At 41.4% G+C, this 21,748-nt stretch overlaps 1 protein-coding gene across 1 annotated transcript in view; it reads left to right on the top strand.

Annotated features, from left to right (window-relative positions):
- LOC144373579 (SH3 domain-containing kinase-binding protein 1-like) overlaps positions 1 to 20,986 on the top strand; it is a 189,812-nt gene extending 168,826 nt beyond the window's left edge. The window contains 5 exon segments of the mRNA XM_078036604.1: positions 9,278 to 9,387; positions 12,163 to 12,291; positions 16,544 to 16,812; positions 19,956 to 20,019; positions 20,945 to 20,986. Of these exon segments, the coding sequence (XP_077892730.1) occupies positions 9,278 to 9,387; positions 12,163 to 12,291; positions 16,544 to 16,812; positions 19,956 to 20,019; positions 20,945 to 20,986 (614 nt within the window).
- The last annotated feature ends 762 nt before the right edge of the window (positions 20,987 to 21,748 follow it).

Genomic DNA, 21,748 nt, shown 5'->3' on the forward strand with positions numbered 1-21,748 from the left:
CTTCCAATGAATTTGGAGGAGGTACCCACTGAATTGTTTGTTAATACATTGTTAAAAATAATTCTTGATGATGCAGGATCACTGAATTTGAGTATATAATTCATGAAATCAGAGAACTGAGTGATATTATAATAACAAAGTTCTTCCTGTCCCACCTAATTCTGTTTATGTGAAAAAAAGTTTCTTGGTGCTTATATCTCCAAAATGAAGAACGCAGTCAACACAAAGCCATTTCATTCTGATATTAAGTAATAATCATCCACATATACCATGAAATATTTGGGAGAAAAAAGCCCAATAAAATTCTATTTTTCCATGCTTAAAAATTATGTATAAAGATGCATGGTACATATACATGCATATGTTTTGATTGTTTTTATGCTAATAATTTTAATAACTCAATCCAGAAGAAAAAAGTATTTTTATACTTACAGCCTGATGATTTCAGAAAAGAAAAAAATCATAAATTTTAATTTGTATACATGTTTTTATATCAGAAAAAGATAACACTATTAACAAAAGATTTAAAAGCACACTGTATTAGAATAAAATTCAGGACCAGATAGTGGAAAATATGAATTCAAGGAGGAAAAGGAATGATGGAAAATTTCCAACTGTTAAGATCTTGTAATATTTTTAAATGGATAATAGTGGTAAATTGCTGTTATTCAAAAATATATTGAATGAATACATTTAAGCAAGCAGCATAAATTATATTTTGAAATACCAACATTTAGCATACTGCAAAAATTACATCTTGTGTAACTAAAATTTATGTAAAATTTTAGATATCAATTTAAGATGTGTGAGGGGATATACATGGGTTTTCACAATTATTTTAGGAAGTACACAAAGCAAAATAGTCTGAAAACCACTGGCCTCAGAAATATACCATTTTATGCTTACACAAACATTTCTGTGGATTAACTTCTAGAAGTAGTATTGATGTATCTGGAGGTGTATGTATTTACATTTTGTGATAGGTATTGCTAAATGGCATTACAGAAAAGTTGTGTCCATTTACATAGCTGTGAATAATAGTGCAATAATTATTTCCAATAAAGAAGTGTATAATTTATTAAAATGTTTTGCATAGCAAATTTGGGCATGTAGTGAGCAATTTTAAAGGAATGCAAATGTGGAAACCCACTTTTTCCCACTTAACATTGCTTGTCATCAGTGGAGAAAATCACTCCCTCTCCTCAGTAAGATGTGACCCCCTTCCCTGACCCCTATTAGGTTCCTGTGCCGTCATTGCTAATTTTATCTTTCCTTCATGATAACCAGCAGAATTTGTAATTATACATATAAAAGTGTGTCTCAAAGGGTTCTAAACTATATGTGGGCAGGTACCATAGCTATTTGTTCTATCCATGAATCTCCGTATGCGTAGTCCAGTGCCTGGCTAATAGTATATGCTCAGTAAATATGCAAATAAATGAATGCACTGAGTGTAAATGAGAAGAAATAGCAAGATGCAGGGTTATAATATAGATGTTTGTTGCCACACGTGACTATTTAAATTTAATTTAAATAGTTGTACTTGCCCATCTGCTCAGTAGTTATGTGGGGCTAGTGGCTACCATATTGGATAGTACAGATAAAGAGGACTTCCATCATGACTACAAAATCTGTTGGGAAGCACTAATAGAGAGCAATTATACTTTCATTCTCAAAACTATTCACTTTGCCCAGCATGAAGTAAATACTTAATAAAAGTTTGAATTAATGAGTAAATAAACCAGATATCTCCCTCTCTTATTCTTTTTTTTAAATTCTATTGGTTCTTTTTAGTTATACATAACATTAGGATTCATTTTGATATAATTATAAAAGCATGGAATATAATTTGCTCTAATTCAGTCTCCAGTACTTTCCCTTTCCCTCTCCGTGTTCCCTCCCCTGTACCCTTCCCTCTACTCTACTGATCTTTCTGCTATTTTTCGGGTTTTTTTTTTAATTAGTGTCTTGTGGATATACATAATGGTAAAATTCACTGGGGTTTGTTCATATATGTCCATAGGAAAGTTAGGTCAGATTCATTGTGCTATCTTTCCTTATCCCATCCTTCCTCCCTTCCCTTCATTCCCCTTCATCTATTCCACTGATTCTTCTTCTGCTTTCTTTAAACAACCCCCCTTATTTAGAATTAGTTTCCACATATCAGAGAAAACATTAAACTTTGACTTCTTGAGTAATGTGTACCAAATAGCCATTCAGTTCCCCTTAACTTGCCTGCTAACTTTCATTTCTTGCCAGAAATTTCCTCAAAGAAGCCAGTCTCCTTTTCTGCCCATTTCAAAACATATTTATATAAAATAGAGAAAAAGCTAAGTTTGTTATTAGAGTACAGAGTGGTTTTTTTCCCACAAAAGACAATTATTGTTGTAGAAACAATTCTCAGAATTCACAGTTGAATGAATAGTGCAGAAATCCTGCCATCTGTCTAGTGTTTTGTAGTAGAAGGGATCCCATGACTTGAATCTGTATGTAGGGGCCCTGTCACTTTCTGGCAGCATCCTTAAGTGTGTTTTCTAACCTCTGACCTTCCATCTCTCCCTTCATGGAATAGAGTAGTGCCCACACAGCATGGGTTTTTGTGAGGATGAAATGGGCATGTGTATGTGTGAAGCAGGGAGTAGTGGGTGACTGGCATGTAGGTTTCAAAACTTGTTTACTCTTGGCAGCTTATGTCCTGCAGACTTCATATTTGGATCATAAATACCAATGCAACAGCTAATCTGCACTATCCCTAAACATTTTGGATGGTCTATTTTCCTGTAGACTCTAATCATTGCTAATTTTCCTGTTGGTGACTCAACTAGCATAGTTAGTCATTTAAGCCCTAGTAATGGGCCCATCTTTGTGGTCTATACAGATTTCCACATTAGTCAAATGACTGATGTACATGGTGAGATTTCTTTCTGCTATCCAGAATGCCTTATGATGCTGCTTCATTGAAGAAAAAGACCCTGCAGCCCTGTGGGTTTAGGGTTTTCTCACTTTAAATCTTAAAAAAAGGATTTTTTTTAAGGAGGATTCCTAGATTTGCTCTTAGATCCATGTTCTCAAATCCCACAACTCCATTAGTGGGGTCTGAAAACAAAATTCTACCTGGATGATTTGAAAGGGTTTTCACATAATCTCTCATTCATAAAGAGAATAACCTTGTGAAACTGATGGCTCAGGTAATTCTTATTGTTTTATGGTGGAAAAAAATTGAAGCCCAGAATAGCTGTTTGCTAATTTATTCAATAATCATCTATTGAACACTTGCCACAAGCTAGGAATGATATTAGGCCTGGGAAAACAGAGATGAACGTTACAGTTTATTTCCTGGCTGGTGGAGGAGTCGGATAAATCAATAAGGGCACTAAATGCTGAGATCAGACTGATGGGTAAGTTGGGAAGCACTCATTCCAGGCCTTAGGGTGCAGTTTGGCTTCTTGGAAGAGGTCTGAGTTGTGCCCAGCCTCTGTGGCTCAGAAGGAGTTAGTTAGACATACTCAGGCACTTCATACATCTTTCTCTGGTGGCAGTACATGGAGTAGTGAGGGGCTTAAAGTGAGAAATGTATTACAGTGGTTCCAGGCAAGAAATTTGGGCAGCTTTAACGATCTAAGATAGGGATATGGAGAACAAAGAATGGCTTCCAGAATTATTGGGAGGTAGTGATGTTGCCAGGCTTCAAATGTAATAAACTTCCGTCCAAGGGCTCCTTTTCAAGTCCAGCGCTGTGAGCTATGATGAATCAACAGGGCCATTTAAGAGCTCCCAAACAGTTCCATTGGTGACAGCTGACTTGTCTCAGACTTTTGACTGTTCCTCCTCTGAGTTTTCAGTGGATATACTCTGGGTCACCTGTGGTCACTAGTACCATTCCTCCCATCCATGGAAAATGAGGCTACATTTTCTAATTGAAGGGCGTGACTGAAGTTCCTGGAAAATGGGCAATTCTTTGTGCCATGAAGAGTCAAGGGCCTTTTCCAAGTTGATTCTATCATGTCCAACATCAATTATCCCCATATGTCTGTAGAGGGGTTTTCTTCCAACTGTCACAAGAGCCAAGAGCCTCTCATCCTTATGAAACTTTTAAAAAAATGCCCCAGCACTTGCCAGTTTAATAGTTTTGGACTAGTTTATGGGCATTAAAACCATTTTCTATTAGGAGGAAAAATTCCCAGCTAGGCTGAGAAAGCTTATATCAAGTTTCAACTTGATTCATTTCAAAACCCGCCATGAAAATTGGGACATTTTCTTCGCACCACAATGAGTTAGTCATGGAAATTCTACCTTAATCACAGCTGCCATGGCCGCAGTCATGAGGAGCATGCTCTGGGCCACTGAAAAGTTATGTGACAGCATTGAAGAGTTTGTCCCCTTTACTGTCAGAAAGCAGAATTATGTTGCAGTTTGTGGTCTGTGGAAGTATAACATGAGGTTCCTTTTTCAGCAAGTGACCTCATATGTGGTGCATGATTTTTTGTCTTGTTTTATTTTGTTGTGGGGCTAGGGATCAAACCCAAAGCCTCATGCATGCCAGGCAAATTCTACCACTGAGTGACATCCACAGCCCACATCTTTGTCTTTATGGCAGTTCAGTTTGGTTCTTGTTTCAAAAAAAAAAAGTGCTCTTTAAAGCTAAAAATGTAGAAAGTTAAACTTGGTAGAAATGTTCATTAAGAGGCTAAGAGAGGCTCCTCCTGAGGGAGTCTGACCCTCCTCTTACTCTCAATGACAGAAATGAGGCAGTCATCTCAGCCATCTGTCTTGGAGATGCTTGCTAAGTGTGGCCAGGTGCCAACATGCATGGGTCTATTTAGTGCAGACCTTAGCCAATAAAGTGAAATGGGCAGCCAAGCTTTCCCTGGAGATGTGGCACAGAATGCTGCCCTCTGCCCTGGCACTGCTGCCTCATGTCCCACTAGGAGCCACCTCTCTAAGCTATACTCCTAGACTAAGAGCTATCCCTGAGATGGTTTGTTCATTTATTCTTTCATTCCTTCGCTAACAGAATATCCGTGTGTTTTTCCCCTCAGGAATGAGCTAGACTTTGAGAATGCAAAGATAAGTTCCTGTCCTCCTGGGGCTCACAGCTTAAGTGTGGGTGATAGACACCATGCCTCTGAGTCATTCTGGAAGCATAATTTATTATAGAATGCCACCTCAAACATTGTCAAACCCTAAGCTCCCAGGTGGACTTAATTATTTGAGTAGGATGAGAAGGGTGGGTGGAGAGTGAAGAGGCTGTCCTCCATAGAGTTGAAGCAAAAGTTTCCTGATGTGAACTTGGCCATCCCTATGTGCCAGTGGACATGCCAAGCCCAACCCAAGGTGGGCCTAAGACTGTCCCATCTGTTCGCCTCACTCTAATGTCCTTGTCTCATGCTATTCTGCTTGCTGGGTCTACTCCTCTCTCCAGCTGCCGTGTGCCTGACCTGTTGCCAATCACCTGAGCTTTTAGCCACCACTTTCATCCAGTGCTCCAGGAACTATGTCACCCCTCAAATCAGGCTAGCACTCCTCAGCCTGACATTGGAAGACCCATCATAATGATGAGATTACCCCCTACAATTTTTCCCAGCAGGCTCTTCACTCACTGGGAACACCCTAGAATGTTCCACCATTCACCTGGTGGCCTCCCCTCTCCATACCTCCACTTGGTCAAATCCTTCCTTATCCCTTCCTGCTCTAAACCTCCACCTCTGCTATAGCAGTGCTTTTCACACTTTGCTATGGTTCGTATCACCTGGGGAAATGTAAACCTATCCATTCCCAGGCTGTACACCAGACCAGTTGAATCAATCGAGGAATAGGATTCAAAGACAAGGAGTATGTGTGTGTGTGGGGGGGGGTGTTTAATTGTCCAGGTAAGTCTGCTGTGCAGTCAAGATGGAAAAACAGTTAATTAATCTTTAATTGTTCTTTAATCACTTTACCCTGCTCAGTATTTGCCTCCAAAGCTTGTTTTAGTTTCTTGGATAGGGTGATGATCTAGCTTGTCCAGCTCAGTCCCAAGAGCCCCCAGCCAAGGCCCTTGGCTATGACCTATTCATTGGAACTTTTATACAGCCTTTTCTTCTACCTCCTCTGCTGTCTGTCTGCTCAGCAACTGCTCCTCAGGCTTTCTCTTCAATCTTGTCCTCTCCCCTGCCCCAGGCTTCCTCTTTCCATTGTGCTACCTTCCATCCCCAACCACCTTCACCCCCACCAACAAACCACCCTGTCTTGGGCCTTACTCCCTTTTCCCCAGAGCGGTCAGGGATCTTCATAGATAACCTGCTAAACTCATTGTATGTAGAGTACATGAAAGGATATTTGTGCAGCATTTTTCTGTAATAGCAAAACATAAGAGGGGGAATGATTTGGACACTAATTATCCAACGATGCAGCATTGAGTAAATAAATGATGAGTGGCACTGCTATAGATTATTACAATGATCAAAATATTTGTGAAGATTTTTTAGAGACATAGCATATAAGGGTAAGTGAAATAAGCAGAATGCAATATTACATATGATATGAGCTATGCTCTCTATTTTATAAAGTCCTAGAGGAATAGGACTTTAAAAAAACAGTAGTTTTCCCAATGTGATACGATTATAGTTGACCTTCTTTTGTTGTTAACAAATTCACTTCTTTTTTTAAAAAATCAGGTATTGAGTATTTATTACTTTTGTGATCAGAGAAAAACTAATTTCAAACAGTGAGGGAGGGGAAGAGAGGAAGGATAGGAAAGGAGAAGGAACTGTGGAATGAAATTGACCAAATTATACTATGTACTTGTATTAATATATCACAATGAATTCTACTTTTATGTATATCTAAATGCACCAATACTGTGTCTAAACGAACCCCACTATTATGTATAATTATAATGCACTAAAAGTGAAAATAAAACAAACCAATAAATAAATAGAAGGAAGCTCAATAGAGTAGAGGAAAGGGGCGGGGGAGGGGCAGTGTAGAAGTCCTAGGAGTTGAAATGGAGCAAATTATATTCCATGTATGTATAACTGTGTCAAAATAAACCCCACTATTATGTATAACTATAATGCACTGATTAAAAAACTAACTAAATAGAAAGATTGAGGAATATTAATGTCAGTTAATGGCCTTTTGCATCAATCCACCTGTGTAATGGGAAATTTCCATTTCAGACAACAGGGAGTTGGTAGAGGTAAGGGTAGAATCTGAAGAAGAACCTGTTAAGAAAATAAGATTGTTTAAAGGGAAAGCCCCTGAAAGGGACTAGTCTAGTGAGCCAGCTCCTCCCCTGACCCAGATCTTCATGGCACCCCATGGAGCTGGCTGGAGAAGTGGATCCCTTTATGACTCTCACCTAGGTGCTAAATACTAATGGGCTTCTGCTTGGCCTCCAGGTACCACTGATGATTTTCTTCAAACTGTCTTTGCAGGTGGTTAACCTTTGATTATTTTTATCTTGCCCTGATAAGAGTAATTATTTGAGTTATTATTCATTCACCAGGTGCTAGAATAATGTCACTTAATATAATTCCAGGTATATTTTAATGGCTTCTCCGGACCATTGCCTTATGCTTAGTTTTGCATAGTCCACTAAAGGAAATAGTTTGCAGATAACACCTGCCTATTCATTAATAGAGTAAAGCTGTCACACAGCCTAACTATTATAACCATGAGCAAAAAAGTTCTCCCCCAAATATGGGGGGGGGCACACATAATTTTATTTTTAACTTCTCTGCCCTGAGCCAGCGTATTTGCAGTTATGGCAGTTAGGATACTTTCAGCTGCAAATACAGACTATCTGATAAAAAAAAATTCACCAAAATAATAGGGGTTTGTTAAAATCACATGACAAGAAGTCTAGGCACTTGGTCATTCCATGGTTGGTGGTTGGTGGGCAGGTCACTGGGGTTGTCAGTTACCCAAGCTCTTTCCATTTTTCCACTCTTCCATCTTCAAGATCTCCCCTCATGGCCATGCCTCCTCTTGTGGTCCCAAGTTGGCTGCTATAACTCCAGGCATATTCTCCTCACCCAACAGCTTCCCAAGTCAGAAGGCAGAGGGATATAACACAAAAGACCTTCTTCTCACTCATCCCTTTCTAAACAGAGAGGAAATCTCTTTCCTAGAAGCTCAGTAGACTTACCTTTATTTCCCAGTGACCCAAACTGGGCTACATAGCTGTCTCTAGACCAGTCATAGGACTGGGCACATTGTCCTAAGACAAAAGTGGGGCTATGTTAGAAAGGAGAGTGGGGAATGGTTTGGGAAGGTCATGTATGCCATAGCATTTAAAACACAGTCTACTTGTGGCAAAGAAATGGTATTGTCCTAGTCAACAGCAATAATGGTGCTCAGGGTCAGTCCCTTTCTGTTAGCCATTCCTCTGAGCATCCCACACACATCTGTACTTGGTTTGTAGATCCCCAGAACTCTACAGAACTGCGTAACCCATTGGTATGATCATTCATTCAAGAGGTTGGCAAAGTCTAGTCAAAGGCCTCCCTCCAGACATGTGTTAGACACATGAATGATCTGTTTCTCTGAGCATCAGTCACTGGGATGTAAGCTCTCCAAAGGCAGGGCCCATTTCTGCCATGTTCACTGGTATAGCCTCAGGATCTTTTGCTCTGTGTGACAGAGTAGTTGCTCAATGACAAGGGAATAATGGATGAACAGACTGACAACTGCAGAAGATAATAATGACTCTGAAAACAGAAAGGGGTTGGGCTCTGTGAGTTATTTGAAGAAGTAGAAGTTTGGTTTTCTCTCTAAGGAGTTTACAGACCAACATCAGGGTGACAGCTGATAATCAGACTACTGATTATAAAGCAGAGGAGGAGCCTGTCCCCTCTTGTCTTTTGGAATCAATGACCAGCATTCATTTGCCTGTGGCTATTGTACCTTGTGATAACTGCCTTTTGTGTTGAGACTGCAAGAATGTTTTTATCCACTAAAATGGACTTGGATTTGTGGAAAAAGAGAATTCCTCCTTTAATCTTCTTTTTATAGCTTTTTAAAGATTTATGGATGTAGTTATTGAAGGGAAAAAGAAAAATCGTGTTTCTTTCTCCTGCTTACTAGCTTGTGAAACTAAGAAGGAAATGATTGTTTCATTCAGTTTGAATCATATTTATTGAATGGCCAAAGGATGTAAATGGCCTTTGTAAAAGATGAAGGATAACCCAGATGGAAAGGATGATTATTAAGAAAAGAGGTACTTGTGACATAATGTAAAAGCCTTTCTCACTCCTGTTTTTCCCTGTAACAATTGATTTTATTTTTGTTTTAGACCTAGAAGGTTTTGACTCCGTGGTATCCTCTACTGAGAAACTCAGTCACCCAACCACAAGCAGACCAAAAGCTACAGGGAGGCGGCCCCCATCCCAGTCGCTCACATCTGTAAGTGTTTCCTCCTCAGATCTCCTTGCTTCTCTACAGCTGAAAAGCAGGAAACATAAGAGATTCTTGCCAAGGACTCTTCTGCAAATGGCTGATTGGAGACACCCGAGGAAAGGGAGGCCATGGGATACACTTCCAACTAAATGTGATTTAAAAGTCTTCTTGAATCAAGCAATATTTCTATTTGTTCTTTGTGTTTCTGCCAGCAAAGTGGCACACCCTCTTCCCTCCCACCTTCTCTCTCTTTCCTTCTAGACTGATTCTTGCTTGAACCTGAAATGAAATTGGTAAGAAAAATGTCATGTTTTATGGTGGGAAAAGGAAAATGAGACTGATGTGGTTCATAAACAAGACAAAAGGTTTACTAAATAAAGACCTGCGGCTACACAATGCTATATATATATTTGTCTCCCAAAGCTCTGTCATCTTCACCCTTCCATGGAATAGCATGTGGACCTTCAGAAAATTGTTTTTAGACTTATGAGGCAGCTGGTTATGTAGAAGACACCAATCAGAACACACAGAAATTTTTTTTGTTTTAGTCATTTGGAATAACTTCTCATTGCAAACCTGTTACTTAGACCAGATTTTTAATAACATGATTTATAAAGAGAGTAAACTTGTAATCCTTCCCCTAAAACAAAAAACTATTAACCTCTTACTATATATCCTTATTTTTTTAAATTTCTATTTTGTATATATAAAATTATTTCTTCAAAAATGGAGATTATGGGCTGGAGATGTAGCTCAAGCGGTAGCGCGCTCGCCTGGCATGCGTGCGGCCCGGGTTCGATCCTCAGCACCACATACCAACAAAGATGTTGTGTCCGCTGAGAACTAAAAATAAATATTAAAAAAATTCTAAAAAAAAAATGGAGATTATATAGTATATATTGTTTTGGACCTTGCTTTCCCCACCTTAAATTGCACACCTTTCTCCCCAATCATTGTCCCTTCTTCCAGAACAGCACATTTAATGGCTGCCTACTCTTCTAATGTGTGAGTATATGACAGTTAAACAAGTGTACTATTACTGGATGTGTATGTTGTTTCCGGTTCTGTGGAATAATCTTGGTGCTGCTCCCAAATTATTCATTAGGCACAAATTTTGTGAAATTGGGTCAAAAGGAAATGCATAGTTTGCTTTTGCCATAGTTTGTAAATTTCCCCTCCACAAAGATTTAAAATACCTTCCGTAAGCAGTATGTGTGTGTGTGTGTGTGTGTGTGTGTGTGTGTGTATGTGTGTGTTCGTTCAATCTGTCATCTGTCTATCTATCTGTCTGTCTGTCTAATCTATCTCTAATTATCACATTGCCTTGTTCTTGCAGCTCTAAGGTCTTATAACCTCCACCTAGATACACCAAGGAATTAACCTTTCGTAGGTTTCCCAGGATACTTTCTCTTCTCACCTCATCACTAATCCCTCATAAGCTGTCCCCATTTAGAAGAAAAAGAATGCCACTTCCTTTGAGCCTCTTCTCTCATATCTACCGAGTTTGTAAGTGTGGTTTAAATCGTCCTATTTGTCCTCTTTGTATGAAACAAACCTAACTTTGCATTGACACCTTTTTGAGAGAAAGACTTGAAAAAGCGGCTTCCTTTTTCACTGTTCTATAGAGTTCTGTGGCAATGCCGCCTTCTCCTTTCTTCCTTTCCTTCTCTCTCTTCACACCCCACCTCAACATGCACGTACACACAGTCTATTTCATTGCTTCTTAGCATCTTTCCATTTCAATTTCTCAGTCTTCTCTCTTCCACCTTCTCTATAAATCCTTCATCATTTTTTATTTTCTTTCCAATTTCTCTCCAACTTTTCAAGGTCTAGAGAGCCCTGTGGCTTCCAGAATTAAATAACAGATTTTAATTACCATCCTCACCTCAGTTCATGCATCCTCTGCCTGGGAGTTGTGTGTACTTTTGGGACAAAGTTAAGGCATCTCATCCCTCCCACTTTTGAACTATACAGTTGTTCATTCATGCAACAGATGTTTATAGACATCTATCCCATGTGGACCAGATACTGTGCCTCCTCCAGTCACAGCCCATCTGCCTACAGTTAACCACCCAGTCAGTATCTTCAAACTAGGATAGACTGATTAGGTCATAGCTCTCATGATCTAATCTTTTTTTTAACCTCTGAATCTTCCTGTATTAACAAAGGAGCTTTTGGGAGACACCTTCAAACCATAACTCAGGACCACAGGCCTGGCGGTCCCTTGCCTTTAGAAATGGTCTCCTCTCAGATAAGTCTTTTAGGGCACTTCAGTGTAGTACATTTAGTGAACCTGATAAAGGGTTGAGGAAAAGGATAAGAAAAGATGGAGGAGAGAAGCATGAGAGGCAGCCTTCTGTTGACTGTGGGTTCTTCCCCACCAGGCTGAGAGCCTTGTGAGGGCAGGGATTGTGTATGCCATGTCACCATTAAGTCTACAGTATCTAGCTCTGTGCTGGACACACAGTAGCAAATGTTTGGAGAAAGGAGGGAGCAGGAAAAGATGGACAATGGCTGCTTGTGTGGATGAAGTGATTGATTGGCATTGGGGTAGAGATCCTGGCTTAGGAAATCTTGTTTCTTGGTCTCAGACCTGCCAATAATCAGCTCTTATTATCTCTTGTACACAGATATTAGCACTCTCTGCCTCACAGGGTTTTAGTGGGGAGACAGAGAAAATAGAAGTGTCAAGTGCTTTGAAAAGCATACAGCATCATATTAACAAAAGCTGTCAGCTAAGGTATGATTCTGACAAAAGCATTTTCTTTTGGCTTTATCCAGTCCTCCCTTTCAAGCCCCGATATCTTTGACTCCCCAAGTCCCGAAGAAGATAAAGAGGAACACATTTCGCTTGCGCACAGAGGAGTAGACGTGTCAAAGAAGACTTCAAAGACTGTTACCATATCCCAAGTGAGTGACCAGCCAGGGTGAGGTGTCCCTGCCCTTTCATGCATGCACTAACGATGGGTTATAAACCAAAGCAGGATAAACAGACAGTTGCAGGTTTTGTCATTCTTTAGTAACAGTGATTACTATAGTCATCAAAGTCTCTGAGGCATGTTGCACAAAGTGTCCCAACCGGGCAGAATCAGTGAGCTCAAATTCAGCGATTTATTTACTACATTTTCTCTTGTAGCAGAACCCCTTTTCAAATTGTCATACACACACAATCACAAATGCCCTTACAACCAAAACAACTTTAAAAGCCTTCATGTTTCTAGAGAGACTACAGTAAATATTAAATGTTGTGTTCTTCTTCTTACAGATCTTATCTTTTATGTTCAGAGCTGGCCAAAAATTATAATTAGAAGTTCATATAGGGTCTCTTTTTTTTGTACCAGGGATTGAATTTAGGGGCACTTGACTACTGAACCACAACCCCAACCCTATTTTGTATTTTATTTAGAGACAAGGTCTCACTGAGTTGCTTAGTGCCTCACTTAGTTTCTAAGTCTGGTTTTGAACTCGTGATCCTTCTGTCTCGGCCTCTCAAGCCACTGGGATTACAGGCGTGCACCATTGTATCCAGCCATAATATGGCCTCTTAAAGCTGATTTGATTCATGTTCTAGAATACATTTATAATCTAAAATATTTTAATGCATTGCATGCCCAGGGATCCCAGGGATTAGTAAGGAAAGTAAATTATTTGTGAGAAATAAAGAAGATGACATAGCTAGGCACAGTGGTATGTGCCTGTAGTATTAGGATCTTGGGAAGCTATGACAGGAAGATCACTTAAGCCTCAGAATTGGAGGCCAGCATGGGCAACATAGCAAGACCTCGACTCAAAAAAAGAGGGATAGCTGAGGGTGTAACTCAGTGGTAGAGCATCTGCCTAGAATACACAAGGCTCAGGGTTCCATCCCCAGAATCACACACACAAAAAGACATTGTTAGCTACTCCATGCAACTTTTGAAGAGTAAGCACCCTATACAATCTCTGTTCTGCCTATGAATATAAACCAAGATTTAAAAATTCCTTTTTCTGTTACTTTAAAAAAAACAGTCATTTGGGATTATTTTCTCAGAACATTAGCAATCTCTTACTGTCTAAAAGTAGAGAACTAGTCTTTTGAAGCAGGAAATAGCCCAAGAAGTCAAAGATTATGTGAGATTTTTCTTCTCATGGATTTTTTCTGGGGGGGGGGGGGAGTACAGGGATTGAACCTAGAGGCACTTAACCACTTTTCATAGATTTAAGAATTTACATGTATTTTTTTCCTTAAAATCTGTTACAGTAAGCAAAACATGATCCTATAAGACAGATCAATTTTAACTATCCACAAAACCAAAGCATTCTTTCTTTATAAAGAATTCTATGTACTAAAATTGGATTTAGAGCTCACCACCATCACCAACCCCCCCTTTTTTTTTTTTCTGGTTTTCTCTGACATCCCTGGGGTGTCTTTACAGTGACATCTAGTGGTGGATAATGGCTTTTTGTGTTTCTGATTTGCAATTCTATTCCATTAGCCTATTTCACTTCCCTGGAGTTGTCAGGTTGCATTTTTCAATGCTTCTAGAAATTCCACTTGAACTAATTTTATCAGGGAGTGTGGTGATCTATACTCTGTGAGAGCTTTAAAAACACTTGTTAGTTGAAATGGGCCATGAGAGCCAGTCATACAGGAAATGCCAAAAGAAGCATTGATTCAAGAATATCTGAAGTCAAAGGGCATTGGTAGGTCGTGAGAAGTACGAAAGGATGCAAGATGGGAAATGGGAGAAGGCATGAGCCCAAGAATAGGTAGTTAACAAAAAAATAATAATAGGACAGCACAAATCTTCAGACTTGAATCCCAGTTCTGCCAGTGATTAGCTGTGAGACTTGGGGAATTACCCATCCAGCTCTCTAAACCTCAGTTTCCTGCTTGGTGAAATGCTTGTGCCAGTTAATCCCTGTTTAAATTGTAGAGCTGACGTCCGGCATGTGATCAGCACTCCATAAATGTCAGTTCCTCTTCCCTCGTACTATAACTCCTACTAACAACAAAGCACGGGCTGGCGGATCACTCTGCCTGGCAGCAGAGAGCGCTTTTCCTCAATGGTAACTTGGCAGAGAAAAGGCGAGCAGAGAGGCTGGGAATGATGGCCCATCTGCTTTGGCTCACTCTTTCCAGTCTCTGCCTCTAGCACAGCCTGAATCCAGACTCTACGTCCTCACTGCTATGCCAGCCAAGCCCCTTCTTGGCACATGCCCTGGGGTGGCCGGCTGGGTGCCTGCTGTTGGAGGGAGTCCCATGGCTATGGTGCCAAGCTTCACCAGCAGCCTCAGCTTCCGCTCTATCACTTACCAACATCCTATCCCTTTACTTTGCTTCCTCCCCACCTGCCTACCAACTCACTTCCCTTTGCCAGTGTCTTCACCCTGGACCTTCCAGGTGCCTCTCTCCTCTCCTCACCTTCCCAAGACTGTACCAGGTCCTGTGCCCTCCTGGCTTTCTCAGGACACTTTTCCATCAGGCTTCCCCCACCTCTCTCCTCCATGTTCAGCCTGACCCTCCATTGACTCTTCCCCCCAGATATCACGCGGCTCATAGTCTTAGCCATATCTGAAAACAAGCAAAACCTTTCCTTTAACATGTCTCCTCCTGAGGCTTCTGAACAAGTTTATGCCCTCCTCCCTCCACCCTATCTTCCTTTTTCAAACACATTTCCGAGAAGAATCCTCAATTTGCTGGCCAGAACTTCTCGCCTCCCGTTCAGAAGCTAATCTCCTTCATTGTGCTACTGTCTCCCTTGCACTACCAAATGGGCTCTCCTGTTTTCCTCTCAGCACTCTTTATGCACTGTTCAATCATTTTTTCCCCTTCCAGAAACTTCTCCGGGGGATTTCCATCATCCAGGTCCCTCTACTGATCTTGCTTCATCCCCTCTCTTGCTACTCTTCACAGTTGTCAAGGGTTCTCTCTCCCTTCTCTCCTTGCCTGTTCACCTTGGGCATTCCCTAGGTTTCACCATTGGGCCTCTTCTCTTCTAACACTGTTTTATCTGTCCCCATGGCTTCTACTCCCTTTACCCCAACTCAGTCTTTTAGTTGCTGGCTGTGTCTACCAGACCCATCCCCTTGTGTCCATCCCTCACTCAGGCTCCTAAAATTCGATGTGTCTAAAAGAGAAATAATTATCTGGGCTTTCTACGGGCTCTTCCTTCTATGAAAGATACAACCTTGATACCTGGTTCTTCCCTCCCCACGTGTGGCCCTTGATCCATACTTCCTCTTTTACCCTCTGGGCTGTATCTCATCTCCCTGGTCAAGGGGCATATCCTCTGTGAGGACTGGGACTCCATCAGCCTCTCCTACTACCCACCCCAACACCAGGTGCTTTGTTAGATGTGCTTGACTTTACCACATCTGTCTATTCTTTTTGGCTACTATCCAGGTCAGACCTTTACTATTCCTGGTTTCCATTGTGTGAGTCTCCCAGCAGTTTTCTCCAGCTCCTGCCATCCCTCGGGCCCTTCTGTGTCCACAGCAACCTTTAGCAGGCTTCAGTCATTTTCTCCCTTTCAGCCAGCACCTTCTCCCTCCCCAGCTTTGTTCTCTCTCCCTAGCTCTCTCCTGAACCCTGTGACCTACTAAGCATGAATGCATTTTGCTTTCTTGTGTGTAGACAAGAAAGGCTTTTTCTAGGACCTTCTCTCCTCCTACATCTTCGTTCTCCAACCATCTCTTCTTTCTTCTGCCCCCTCCAATATGGGGCTGTCAGCTGCTCCTTCCTGCTGCTTTCCTTCTGGGATGGTTGCCCCTTAAATGAATTTCTGGACCTCTCTGTGCTTCCTCTTTCTTGTGCAGTCTTCCCCCTCATCTGCAGTGTACTGATTTGTTTGTCTGTCTGCACTCCACTGGTTTCTCAGGCGAATGTCTTCCTCACTTTCAAAGTTTGTGGAACCTGGAAAGCAATTGGGTATCTCTATATTGTATATGAAACCAGTAAGAAATTATCTATCCATAAAGAAGACCATATTCCCCCACTCAGGTTGGGGACAGGCCTGCACCAAATCAGCCCTTAGTGGCTTCTGGATGAAGGAATAAACAAGTGAAGTATGCAGAAGGAAGTGGGAACAGGGATGTTGAAGGAAGGTCTCATTCACCAGAACAAGGAGATGCAGTTCACAAATCCCTTTCTTTGAAGCCTCTTCACCTTCCCTCATCACAGGTGTCTGACAACAAGGCATCCCTGCCGCCCAAGCCAGGGACCATGGCAGCAGGCGGCGGCAGACCAGCCTCTCTGTCCTCGGTGGCATCCTCCCCACTGTCGTCCTCTTTGGGAACAGTTGGACACAGAGCCAACTCCCCATCTCTGTTCAGCACAGAAGGAAAACCAAAGATGGAGCCTGTAGCCAGCAGCCAGGCGGCTGTGGAGGAGCTAAGGACACAGGACCGTGAGCTAAGGAGCATCATTGAGACCATGAAGGACCAGCAGAAGTGAGTGCCCAGAGACCCTTTGCACATGGCTTCTAGATGGCCCTCCACTAGGCCAGGACCTGGGTCTGAAAGTCTGGGTCCTATCCTACCCCAAAGAGTGAGCCAGATCTCCCCCTGATGATGGCAGCAGTGGTTGGAGTGTGTGTGAACCCCAAGAGGCTTAATTTATACTTAAGTTATGCTGTGTGTTTTTATGTTCAGTCTACTGTGTGTAGGCAGGGCATAGGCTTGCCATGGGGTACACAGAATGAGTTTGTGGCAAGGACTGATACCCTTAGCAGGTTCCTAAAAAGAAAATTCTTGAAATCCCCTATAAAATACAGTATTTCTGTGTTAGTCAGCTTTCTATCACTGTGACAAAATACCTGAGAAAATCAGCCTTAACACAGGAAAGGCTTGGGGCTGAAGTGTGGCTCAGTGGTAGAGCACTTGCCTAGCATGTGTGAGGCACTAGGTTCGATTCTTAGCCTGCATATAAATAAATGAGTAAAAATAAAGGTCCATCAATATCTAACAAAAATATTTTAAAAAGTAAAATTAAAAGAAAGAGGAAAGAATTATTTTAGCTCATAGTTTCAAAGGTTTCAGTTCATGGTTGTTTGGTCCCATTGCCTTCAGGCCTGTGGCAAGGAAGTACATGATGACATTATGTGATGGAAGAAACTGCTCACCTCATGGCATCCAGGAAGCAAAAGAAAAGAGTTGGCCAGGGTCCCAGTATCTCCTTCAAGGGCATACCCCCAATGACATAACTTCCTTCCATTAGACCCCACCTCCAAAAGATTCCACCCCCTCCCAGTAGTACCACAGGCTGGTAACCAAGCCTTTAACTCATGGGCCTTTGGGAAACATTCAAGATGCAAACTATAGCAGTACATATACCACTTATTAAATAAGCCCAACAGCCAGATTTTCCTCTAGCATCAGAAAAATTGCAACTTCTTCACTTAGCTGCCAGATGAAGTAGTTTGCCTGTATGAGGAACCATGACATATGAGGATATAGGGAATATTAAACCTGAGACTTCTCACTTAGCAAGATGTTTTTACTATGAGATGGAGGGGACTTTCTCCGTGTGTGCCTACACAGACTCTCTTGCCACATCTCTCATCCTCAGGGAGAACTTGGATGGGGAGAGAGACCTGTGAGCAAAAAAAAGTGTCATATATCAGTATCACCCAGGATGCTGTTTGCAATGACAAAGCTGGTAGAAGGATTAGATATAGGGGCACTTATCTGAGGCAACTGAGGCTCAGAAGAGATCAGTTTGCTCTTTCTTGAGGGAACTGGGGCAGGCATCTCAAGGAAGCATTTCCAAGTAGGATTTTAAAAAATGATCCAGGATTGCCAAGAGCATAGCACTCTAGCAGAGGGAACAGCAGACTCGTGAGTATGCATTGCAGCCTAGTGGGTCAGCCCAATGTGTCCCCTGGTGCCTGGCTACCTTGTGATCAGGAAATGCATGGGCAAATGTGGCCAGACACCTGAAATCACACCCTTCGGAGGGAGTCTGGGGCTGGCAAAAGCCCTCACTTTGAGCAATGTGACTTTAAGTAGGTTCTGTTCCACTTAGGTTGGGTAATGTCAGTTGAAATTGAGGCCTTTTTGACTAACTTCCTGCCCAGTGGAGACTCATCCAATAAATATCAAGAACTGGCAGGTTGGTACTTAAGAGAGTCTCCTAAGACCAGCCAGGCTGTCCCTAACTCCGTAAAGTCCCCAGCTCCTATCTGGCTCTGGAGGTTACAGGTTTGGGTACCCAAAGCCCCATTCATGTCCAGACAATGTGTGTCCCTTGCCTAGCAATGACCCCATGGCCCCAAGACATCCCAGAGCATTGGTTGTCAGACTTTCCTGTATCCGAGGTTTTGGCCCATTGTACCCTCTGAGAGATGCCTGGGAGCTACTATGTACATGGCTGAAATGCTTTGCAGTCTGTGAATAGCCACCTTTCCCCATCCCCAAATGTGCTCTGTGTTCAGAGGCAAGCTCACCTTCCATACTCTTCCCTGGCTTTTCTTCATCAACTCCCCATCTTCCTTTTTCCTTCTAGACCCACTTTTATTAATTTAAGGCTGAGCCATTTTCTTTGTACCAATTTCTCCAGCTAACTTCCCCTACCCAGACTTAGCTTTGCCTGACATGGTCTTCCTAAGATTGGGCCATTCATTTAGGATCTCACCTTCTACTTCTTTCCTAAGCCCTAGGTGGTTCCCACTGAGATATGGATACATAATGTGTACTTGAATAAGTACAGCAGTGAGTCACAACTGGTTAATGTCAGATAATGTGTTACAGCCGTGCTGGGGTACTGTTTCAAGTACAGTGACCACTGTGATATTTACCTGAAATGAGCGGATGCAGTATCACTGTTACTGTGCTGTTTTCAACCCAGCTCATGGAAATGTACATATAAAATTAAGTGTTTGATATCTTAAAAAGGACATAGCTCTCAGACCAGTGTTTGGATGGTTGCAGTATCCCATGTATAGAGCCATGACTTTGCAAGATGATTGGTTTTGTTCTACTTCATTGTTTAAGGTTGGAAAAGGTATAGGCCATGTATCCTACTCAGGTCTGCTTTCTTTCCAACATGCTTGCCACATTGTTTATTCAGTTATTTCACCTCCAAGTTTTTGAATCTTACTATTTGTAGGATTTTGTAAAACTCGGTGAAAACATACTAGTTACTTTTTATTCATTTAAAACTCTGTAGAAAATGAAGGAAGTAGAGATGGAGTGGTATTTTGTAATTATATTTGAAGACCAGTATTCTGTTACAAAGGAATAATTAGAGGGAAGAGGACAGAATATGAGCCTGGATACCTGGAGTCTGTTTTTTGGGCAAGTCAGGCTAGGCACTCTGGGCCTCAGTTTCCCCATCTTCTCCTTTTGGGAGAAGGTTGGACTAAGGAATCTCAAAGATCATTTCTAGACCTACCGTTGGAAGGCTGTATATTTTGGTGGCCCCAAAATAATGTCAAGCCTTTCTGTCTGAAACAAATCTTAAGCAATAATAATGCAAAGAAAATCTGTTTGGTCCACATTTTCTTTGTAAAAGGAACAAATGGATTTAATGATAATAAGATGTTTCTTGTCTCTTATTGGGCTTTTGTTTAATTCCATTGCCGTCTGCTTTTCAGACGAGAGATTAAGCAGTTACTGTCAGAGTTGGATGAAGAGAAGAAAATCCGGCTTCAGTTGCAGGTGGGTCCATCAGGGCCTTATTTTTAAAATAAATGATTGTTACTTTTCTGCAGATTTAGAGGCACTTTTTGTGACAATCTTCTTAGAATTGTATAGTCTTACTACCCAACCTTCCCTGGATTCCATAGGTCTTGGGGAAGGGAAACATCAGTAAACATACCCCCAGTGAGGCTTCTCATGTGGAATTTATCTTAAATGTCTCCTCTCTGAAAAACTCCCTCTGGTTTCCAGAAGACTTCATCATAGTACCTACCAGAGGACATGGAGCTGGGGAGGCCCCGTTGCCATCTGGCTTCCATCATACGGTCACTGGGACTTCAGAGACAGTAGCTGTCCATACTTGGCACTTCCTCTTCATCTCTTTACTTCTCTCTGGTGGTCACATCAGTCCTGCCAGGGTATCTGAGCTCTGTCCCCCTCTAGCCTCTGATTCAACTATGCCATGACCAAATGGTGGAGAGTATGTGGGCATTCCAGTTGACCAAAGGTCAATGCTCAACTTTCATCTAGTTGTTGCCCTTAGTGATGAAGACACATGCTATTCAAAGAAAGGATAGGTAAACTCACCATGACTTTGGAGGTGCTTACACATACCCCCTTGGGCCAATCACAGCTGTCTTCTGACACCGTAAGATGGTCCAGTGTGTCAGGAAACTGGAATCCTTGCTGCTTTTGACAAACTTTGGATCCAAGTAGCCTAAGAATTAAAACATCTACTTTGTTCCTAGTGCATTGTGCCTGTGTACCTGTTATTAAGGCTTATGTCATTTCTAGCACTGTCATTGATTCTTCATTCAGATATCATTTCACCTTTGAAATTTTCAGGTTGATTATTTTCTTTCCACTGAGCAGGTTGATTGTCTTCAACTTTTATGAAAGCAGCCAATTCATTATAATTTTGTTTGATTCTTTTTTCCTTTTATAGATGGAAGTGAATGACATAAAGAAAGCTCTTCAATCAAAATGAATACTTGATAACTGAGATGTCTCATTATTCATCCTGAGTCCAAGACTCAAATTTTCTGCCCCAGCCAAAATAATCTTGTGCCAAAAGATTAAAGGTTTGCCTCAACATGTCCCTGTTTGAAAGATTAGCACAAAAGTCTTGATAGCACAACACAAATTCCATCCAAGAGGAGAATCTTCCCCATGGTGTAGTCCTGGGTCTGGCACTGGTTGTGACTTAGAGCAAATTGTGCTACAGGTTTTTCTACCTTGAGATCTCATGTGAAACGAAAACTCAGTCAGTTTAGTCCATAGTGGTACTATTTTGATGATATTTTCCATTAATAAAATGTAACTTCAGATTATTCGTTTACAAGCTTTATAATTTTATGAGTTTTTAATCATGTTTTGTCACTGATGCCCCTAGTGTTTGTACTACACCTAGTCAGAAGCGAGTGTCTTATTCTTTGGCTTCAGGTGAAAGCTGCCTCGCTTTGTGTTCCCCTTTAGGATTCTATTACATATGCAATTTTAGATCCAACCCATCCCTTCCCCTGCCAGCAGACCCCGCCACCCTAAGAGAAATTTTAGCTTATATATGATGGTATATTTACAAAAGAGAGAGAGAGAGAGAGAGAGAGAGAGAGAGAGAGAGAGAGAGAGAGAGAGAGAAAATCTGGTATTTGCAATGATCTGTGCCTTCTTTTTACCACCCTCTTGATTGGAGCTTTTGTGATGCAGCTACCATGATTCAAAAAAAAAAAAGAAAAAAAAAGTAAGAAAG

Source organism: Ictidomys tridecemlineatus, unplaced genomic scaffold (assembly GCF_052094955.1).
Source record: "Ictidomys tridecemlineatus isolate mIctTri1 unplaced genomic scaffold, mIctTri1.hap1 Scaffold_44, whole genome shotgun sequence".
NCBI classification, from domain to species: domain Eukaryota; kingdom Metazoa; phylum Chordata; class Mammalia; order Rodentia; family Sciuridae; genus Ictidomys; species Ictidomys tridecemlineatus.